This window comes from Neomonachus schauinslandi, chromosome 4 (genome assembly GCF_002201575.2).
Source record: "Neomonachus schauinslandi chromosome 4, ASM220157v2, whole genome shotgun sequence".
Classification (NCBI taxonomy): Eukaryota; Metazoa; Chordata; class Mammalia; order Carnivora; family Phocidae; genus Neomonachus; species Neomonachus schauinslandi.
In genome coordinates this window covers 118082829-118091691 of record NC_058406.1, presented here as the reverse complement: position 1 = coordinate 118091691, position 8863 = coordinate 118082829, and the positions used below count along the sequence as shown (strand labels likewise).

The 8863-nt window shown below is 45.4% G+C and overlaps 1 protein-coding gene across 1 annotated transcript; it reads left to right on the top strand.

Moving 5' to 3' along the window:
- Positions 1-3533: 3533 nt before the first annotated feature.
- On the top strand, positions 3534-7058 carry LOC110579041 (neurogenic locus notch homolog protein 4-like). The gene is made up of 2 exons (XM_021688590.1): positions 3534-3978; positions 6353-7058. The coding sequence occupies exons 1-2, from the start codon at positions 3557-3559 to the stop codon at positions 6354-6356; spliced, it is 426 nt and encodes a 141-aa protein (XP_021544265.1). The 5' UTR covers positions 3534-3556; the 3' UTR covers positions 6357-7058.
- Positions 7059-8863: the final 1805 nt, after the last annotated feature.

Below are 8863 nucleotides of genomic sequence, written 5' to 3'. Positions count from 1 at the left end.
GCTCAAATAAGGCTGAAATGTATTTCATTGTAGATACACTCTTAAAATGGGCTATTTAAAAAAAATGTTTCACTATAAACACTTTTAAATGTCATTTACCACGCCACAAACTTTGGAAATAAGATTTTTAAAAAGGTTTAAAACCGAAAAATGCAGCTAGCCAACATGTCAGTAAAGTGTACTTATAGGACTTTTACCAAATCAGTGCCTAAAATGTTTTCTTAAACTCAAAATTATGCAAGCCTACATACACAAAGAGAAGCTCTTTGGGATTTACTTTTCCCCTATCATTTGTTTACAATAATCACTTGGTTTGTCCTGTAAACAGATATGATACATAACTGGGAGAATACTTACCTACAGAAATAGTAAATAATTATAATGCATATTTTTTTCTGCTTCAAATATTTTAAATACATTACTTGCTTTTACCTTTATATAATCTCATTTATTTTTTGCTTATTTTACTAAAGAAACTTTCTCTTCTTTTAAAAAGTTTTATTTCTTACTAAATTATACTCCCTTCCACCAAAGTGTAACAAAGTCAACAGGCTAGTTGTACAGTAATGAGAAAACCAACAAGGATCTCCTTCAGAGTAAGGCTGAAGGGAAACAATTTGTAGTAGTTAAGATTTATTCCCTTATCCTCCCCTCCAAATATTACATCTCTCAACAAAGAATTCTTGTTTAACTTTATTGAAAGTGTGTAGCAGGGTGGTGTTTAGAAATACTACCGATCTAAATGTACATATGTAGCATTGCTAGCTCTGAGTGAGCACAAGGAAAATGAGAATTTCAGTTTGTTACCATGACATCTTCTAAACAAAAGAAAAATATTAAGAGTACAGGATTTTTTTTTAAGTCGGTATCAGAACAATTCGTTAACATATTGATAATTGCTGTTCTAAAAATTAATAATAAGAATCAAGGATCAGAACTCTTACCATGATACTCTTTCCTTCCACTATCATTACTGGGGCATTAGTTTCAGCTCAGTTTTAAAATTTCAGAGCCTGGGCTTAAAATGAACATTTCTGCCCATTAGCATTAAACAGGGAGCCACTGTTCCAGAATTTCACTTCACAAACCACACACAGTATTGCTGCTAAAGGAGATTTATAGTTAATTGTGACAAAAACGTCCGAATGGTTTAAGTAAAATTTATTATACCTTTTTTAAAAAAAAAATTGGTTCTTAATAGAGAAACTTATTAAGAGAGGAGCATTCAAAACTGAAAAACACAGCAATATAAAATAAATCTATCAGTAGATACCTAAGGCTACCCTGATTTTTGTTTTCCTGAGCCGATCACTGTGTATTCTTAAAGGGTTATTGGGCTCCGACCAGTATTGCCCAGGACCATCCTGGGAACTGGGAACAATGGTGAGCAGGATGCGGCCCCCGTTCTGAAGAGCTGGTGTGGGATGTAACAGGCGGCACAACAGGCGACCGCAGCGTAGGGCGATGGGTGCACCGTGGACGTAGGGATGCAACTGGTCCCTCACTTTGGGGATAGGAGGTGAGGGAAGGGAAGGAAGCCACCTCTTCAGAAAGAAGGAGACCGGGGAGTGTTGCAGAAGCTAGAGGACTCTCTCGCCTTGGAGAACTGAAAGCAATTCAGGTAGGCTGTAACTCGGGGAAGGGTGGGAGGAGTGGCCGGTCGTAAACGATCCTGCTGGGGACCGGGACGGAAACAGGATTAGGAGGGCCTTACAAAGCGAATTTAAGGAGATAGGACTTATCCTGAGGGCAACGGAGCTATTCTAAGAGATTTTAAATGGGAATAACACGATCGCATTTACTTTCCAATAAAGTATACCTCTCCGGTTGCAGTGTCGAGATGGGGGTGGGGCGAAGCCCGAGGCCAAAAGACTAGTAAGCAGAAAACTACGGTAGTCCAGGTGGAGGACGCTCGTGGCCTGTACAGAGGAAGTCAGAGCGTGGCAGGAGCGACAACCAGACGACCAGAAGGACGGAAGTAAAACGGATCCTGGGGCTTCATGACTGCGGGATGGGGTTGGGGGCTGATGTCCAAGCTGTAGTGAAGCAGTTGCTTGGATGGGAGACTCGGGCAGTTTGGAGGGAAGGTGCGGAGCTCCGTTTAGGACACACAGGTTGTCAGATTTCTGTGGCACCCAAGTTAGATATGCCCGGATCTCAGAACAGGGCGGTCTGGAAGCAGGATGGCCCTCTGCGAGTGGACCAAACACCATCCGGAGAGCGCACAGAGAAGACGGCCCAGGACCGCTCCCCAGGGAACCCCACCCACGCAACTGGACAATGTTTATATCCCACTTTTCATCAAATATACGCTGAATTACAAAACACGCTGCGAGATCAGTAGGGGAGTTCATTGCTCTAATTTTTTTCAGGTGACAAAAACGAGGCTTTAGTGTAAGGCTTGTTCATGATCACCTGACGGTGAGTCTTGCCTTTCCGTCTCCCAACCAACAGAGCCCCTACTCTGCCCTAAAAATTAACACAATGTATCCGATTGCTGAAACATATTCTTTCTCAAAATTTCGGTAGAGTGCATCAAGAAATACGATTTTTCTTTTTAAATGCCTTTTGTTCCTTTTCTCCCAACCCTCATGAAATACTGTGATCAACTTTGTTTTAATAAATACCACCAGATACTAAAAATATGTTTAAAAAAATTCGGATAGAGGAAAATTTTAAGAACCCATCTCCACCAGTAAGCTCACAACTTCTTCAAGTTCTCTGAGCTGCATAAATAAACCTTGACAGATTCTGGCTTTACGCTTATTAACTCGGCAAGTCCATCCCCAGTCCTCCTATCTCGAGGACGTGCCTAATCGCTCCCCCACCCCCCGTCCCTCTCCCTCCTTCCCCCGCCCCCCTCCGGCCGCACCACCTGCTCCCGGCGCCTCCCCCTCTCCTCCCGTTTGCCCGCCCGCGCCGGTTCTCACGCACCGCCCGCGGCCCACCCCGCCGCTCCCGCCCCTTTCACTTCCTCGGTGCTTCAGGATCCGAGCCGGACCGCCGCAAGCCTAGCTTCCCAGCCCCTCCCGCACTCCTGCTTTTCCCCGCCCGCCCTCGGGCGCCGCGCCCCCCACGAAGTTCTCCCTCCCGCACCGCCCCCCGCGAGGACTTCAGAGGCGGTCCCTGGCCGGCCGGCGCTGATTGGCTGTCTCTCCGGCGCCCCGCCCCTGTGCACGCGCAGGAGGTGGGGCGGGCCCCGAAGCGGGCGCGCGCGGCGCGGTCCCGCGGGCGAAGCGTCCGTGACCCGCGTGCCGGCCTCAGCGTCGGGGCCCCGGCGTCCGCGAGGTGGGGGCGGGCGGCGGCGGCGGGGCTGTACCCGGGCTGGGGACTCACGTGGCCCCGAAGGGCCCCCCCCCCCCGCCTTTGCCCAGGCAGCGCTCCCTAGCCGCGGCCAGTCGGGCGTCCCGCAGGGACTGGGAGCTGCCCGAGGGGCCGTCGTCGTCGCCAGCCCGGTAGCCCGGATGTCGCTGCCCCCCGCGGCGGGGCCGCCGACGCTCCTCTAGGCCCCGGGAGGAGGCTCGTCTTAAAGGGACAGCGCCGAGTTCGTGCCGGAATGGGCGGCGCATCCTGCCCTCCGTGCGCGACCCGTGTCCTGAGGGGACGCCGCGGCGCCCGCGCCATGGGCCCCCTCCTCCGGGCGGGGCGCAGTTGGAGCGCGGCGCGCCCTGCCCCGGGATGGCCGCAGATGGCCGCCCAGCGGCCGGGTTTTCTCGGGCCCGAGCCGTGGCCGGTGGCGCCGCGCGGGGCCGGGAGGCGCCGGCCTGTGATTGGCCGAGGCCGCCGTGAATGCAGGACATTGTCTGGTCGCGGCCGTCTCTGTCCCTGCCCGCCGCCCTTCCACAGACCAAGATGGGTGCGGAGCGAGGGCTCTGGTCGCCAAGGTGCCCGCGGGCCAGGGAGTGCCTTCAATGGTGGGAACAGCACAGTGGGAAAACGTAACTTTTACGAGATCACGGATTCTGAGAATGGCAAAAGGTGCTGTTTCAAAATACAAAATCATTCTCAACAAGGAAATAAAATTGTGTTTGATATAAAGGTTTCCTTTAAAATTAAAAATATTAAGGTAATTGAAAAGGGCCAACTGTCATAAAAGCGGATTAGTTTTGTCTTCAAGAGTCCTTTAAGACCTATGATAATTCTTCTGAATATCCTTTATGAAATTTTAAGCTATATATTAATACATATTCATATGTATATGAAATAACCTTGTTCTGGATAGTACAGCCTCTCTGGGTCTTAGTTTCCATATTTGTAAAAAAGACTGGACTGGTAGCTTTCCAAGTTTGTTTCTATTGTTAAAAAAACTCTGACTCTAAATCTAGACTTAAACTCCTGATATATCCTATGTGTTGGATCACATCTCAAGGTCTTGGAATAAATGAGATCTTTTAAAGAGCACTCGAGGAGATTTCAGTTCTCAGATCATCTTTGAATGTATGTGGGAGTTATTTAAGTGGAGTTGTAATCTTTCAGTGTGTAATTTTGGAGTAAAGGGAAATGAGAGCAGTAGAGAAATGTATGGAGATCAATCAGTTATTAGTCAATGTGAAGAACAGGGTTTTCTTTCATCCTAAATAAGTTTTCTAGGTAATGGAATATTATAATAAAGAATAGCCATCTTTCCTATTTTGTTCCCAGTATCAAAGGAGTAGAAAGATGGCAAAGGAAAGAAGACACATATGAAATAAGAGATACACAAATGGAAAATGTTTGGAGAGTTTTGAATAAAACTAAGTTGCATTTGCTTTTTAAAAAGCTGGGTAGGAAAAATTATTGTAGAGTTAAAAGCAGACTTGTGTTAATACAGATTACCTGTGTGTTTATATATGTATGTATATGTATACATATGCATATATTTAAATCTGTTTTAGTTTTTTAAGGATTTTATTTTAATTCCAGTATAGTTAATATACAGTGTTATATTAGTTTCAGGTGTACAAAATAGTGATTCAACAATTTCAGACATTACCAATATAGATTATAATATATTATAGCTTCAGTTTAATGCCCTCTTCAAAATTAAAAAAAAAAGTCAATGATTTCATTTAATTGAACAATCAACAAGAATTAGAGACTTGGAAATGACAAACAAATGAAGGAAGGAAAACATCCAGAAAACAAGATAAATTTAATGGACATGATTCATTGCAAGAGACATGACCTCATTCCTTTTTAGAGGGATTTCCACTAAACCAGATTTGATGTTAAATAAATTTATCATACAGACTTTCCTCAAAATTATACTAATTTAATATGTTTTTTCGTTGTTGTCATTGTTGTTTTGTGGTATGGAAAAGGAAAAAAGAGAAGAGATACAATGAAAAATTTAAAACATTGTTGCAACTTCCTTAAATGACAGTTGTTCCAATCTCCTCTACCTCACCCATCATTATATGGGAATAAAAGCAGAAATAATCAGCATAAAGATTCTAGCTGTCCCCAGAAGTGAAACGTGAATAGTTGTGTGGATGTCTGTGAGTGATGCGAATTTAGTTTTGATTACTTAAACTTCTAGAATTTGAATTGTTAATTTCTAGAATTAAACTAATTTTACCTGAAAGTTATTGAATAAATGATTAAAAGTTAGGGATTAAGCTGAGTGAAATAAGCTGTTTGTAATAAACATAAGCAGCAGGTTGTATGATACAGTCTATAAGGCATGAAATGACTAGCCAAGTAAGTTTGAGACTTTTCCAGCAAGTCTTTTCCTTAGGACTTTTGCTTTGGTATTCCATATATAACTATAGAATAAGCTGTATAGAATCATAATATTTACCGAACACTTGGTATATACCAAGCACTGTTTTAAGTATCTTCTTAGAGGCTCACAAAAATCCTAGGGAGCAGGTACATTATTATCACCATTTTATTTATTTATTTATTTATTTAATAGGATATGTTTTATTTTTTTTTAAAGATTTTATTTATTTATTTGAGAGAGAGAGAGAGCACGAGTAGGGGATAAGAGGCAGAGGGAAGGGGAGAAGCAGACTCTCCTCCGGCTGAGCAGGGAGCCTGATGTGGGGCTCCATCCCAGGACCCTGGGATCTGGACCTGAGCCACAGGCAGATGCTTCATGGACTGAGCCATGCAGGCGCCCCTATTATCCCCATTTTAAAGATGCAGAAAGGTTAGGTAGCTTGCCTGAAGTCAGACAGCTGTGGGGCAGAGCTGGGAATCGGGCCTAGAATCCTGTCTGACTCTGCTCAAAGTCATGTGGCTATGTGTTCTCAATCCCTGAGCAGGCTTAGTTATTTCTATGGGTGTGATCATTAATGCACTTTTGATCAGATTTTTTTCAACAGTTACACATTTAAATATTTTGCCCTTTCATCCTTTTATATTTCAGGTGAGCCTGTGGCTGCCAGAGAGCCGTCTGTGCTTAGTTTGCTGCGGAAAGTCAAGCATGTCTGTCACCTTTGAAGAGAAACACCCCCCGAAATTTGCATCTCTGTTCTCTTTTAACCAGACATGGACATGGGCAGTAGCACATGGGAAAGTCTGCTCACCTTCTGCTTTTCGGTGTTTTCTCTTTCTCTTTGTTCTTTTTCTTCTCTCAGGCCTGTGGCTTCATGGGACCCCGAGAATACCGGCTGGCCATGTTGGGTACATCGGGTTGGTGTCCATCCCAGCAGAGGTGCTGGTGTCCACACTCAGTATCGGCCGAAGGCTGCCAAGTCACTCAGTTCTTCAGAAGACGGAGAAAGGAGGGGAGACCAAGAATGCGTGACAGGAATTTGGGGGTTCAGTAGCATAAAGCTGAGAGAAAGGGCTGGTACTTTCAAGACATTCCCCCCCTCCCCTTTCTTCTTCAGTCTGTACCTTCGGCTGAGAAGTGGCACATCCTTCATGACAATCAAGGGTAGAGGGTTGCTGCCTCTCAGATTCCCCTTGGCCTCTAGAGGCCTGGTGCTACAGGCAGTAGACAGGTCATGCTCCTGGGGAGCTCTGCCAAAGTCCGGGGGAAAGGGGCTTTCAGTCTCAAATCATTCCCTGTTATTGCTTGTTCACGGTGCCTGTATCGGGAGGGTTAAGAAATTAGAAATAAAATTATTCTGAAGGGGATCACTTGCGACTCATTAATCCATGTGATTTCTGATGCTCATTATCACTGAAAATTGAGTTGCCTAAGTCTGTTTAACTTTTGTGATTAAGGATCAGCGCTAGGATTTGAGGTTCCAGGGACAAAGAGGGATGAAAGAATTGTGTTCAGCTGTCCTCCGCCCCCACCCGCCCCACAGCCAGCACCCAGTGCTCTTTGTCCTTGGCCAACAAGTGCTTCTCCATCTCCCGTAAAACACTGACAGGGAGGTGGACAGCGCAGCATGGAGTACAGGCCAGCGTTGGGCGACCCGATCCACAAGTCCTGCTGCCATCAGTGTCTTAGTCCCTAAGGCGCCTAGAGGGGCAGGTCTGACTGAAGCCTGGTCTCATTAGCCAGGGGTTGTCTTCTTATTTTATTGTAGTTTTACAGTGTTCCATAACGAAGCTCTTTCCATCTGACATTTTTCTTTCTTTTTTAAAAGATTTTATTTATTTATTTGACAGAGAGAGACAGCGAGAGAGGCAACACAAGCAGGGGGAGTGGGAGAGGGAGAAGCAGGCTTCCCGCGGAGCAGGGAGCCCGATGTGGAACTCGAACCCAGGACCCTGGGATCATGACCTGAGCCAAAGGCAGGCGCTTAACGACTGAGCCCCCCAGATGCCCCCCATCTGATATTTTTCAAATCCAAATATTTAAACATCTTATGAATGTGTAAAACGATTTTAAATCTAATAGCAAGCACCTACTCCTGTATCTTTGTACTAGTACTTCTCACTCAACAGGTGGCCACCCTCTCTTCCTGGGCTCCGGCACACAACCAGATTCTGGCACGCCATCTTCCTTCTTTAACCCCTCAGCCTGGGGTGGGGATGGCTTCCCATGGCGGCCACCCCCGGATGCCTCACCTTGCTGATTCCTTTCACTTGGCCCACACTTCTTAAAAGTCTTTTCCGAAAGTCCAAGTGAATGTGCCTTTCCTTCCCTTCTTGGATGGGGCCTGCCTCAGACATCCATCATGATGTGGCCCCTTATTGACATCTCCAGTTTCATCTGTGGCCTTTCCCTGCTGTGTTTTTTTCCCCCCTCTCACACAGCAAACTACTCCTGTCCCCCACACACTTTGACCCTCGAGGATGCTGTTCTTTCTGTCAGGAAAACTCTATGAAGACTTCCTTGGGCTCCTTCCACATGGGCTGCGTCTCTTACAACATTGACCACATTGTATTGGAATTGCTGCTTGGCCCTTCGAAAAATGGAGGTTCCTTGAGGTCAGAGCTCACGTCATTCATCTGCACATCTTGGTGCTTAGCACCGTGCCAAACACATACAAGAACATGATGAAGGAATAGCTAAATACAGATCGCCATTTCCTTTATTGATTCTTTATCCAGATCAGCTGTCTGGCTTTTTCAAAATTTAATCAATTCAAAATTGAAGTTTCATTTATTTCAATCTTGTCAATATTGATGTAGATAAAATGATTGATACCCTCTAATTAACATTTACATGGTAGCATGCTTTTACTACACTGGATACACCAGATCTGCTCTCAAACCTTGAGTAAATTAATATTTCTAATTCAAGTGTTTACAATTTTTTTTTTTAAGATTTTATTTATTTATTTGACACAGAGAGACACGGCGAGAGAGGGAACACAAGCAGGGGGAGTGGGAGAGAGAAGCAGGCTTCCCGTTGAGCAGGGAGCCCGATGCGGGGCTCGATCCCAGGACCCTGGGATCATGACCTGAGCTGAAGGCAGACGCCCAATGACTGAGCCCCCCAGGCGCCCCTCAAGTGTTTACGATTTAAGGTAAT

Excerpts from the sequence above, each read along its gene's own strand:
- LOC110579041 (XM_021688590.1), top strand. The coding sequence starts at position 3,557 with ATGGGCGGCGCATCCTGCCCTCCGTGCGCGACCCGTGTCCTGAGGGGA.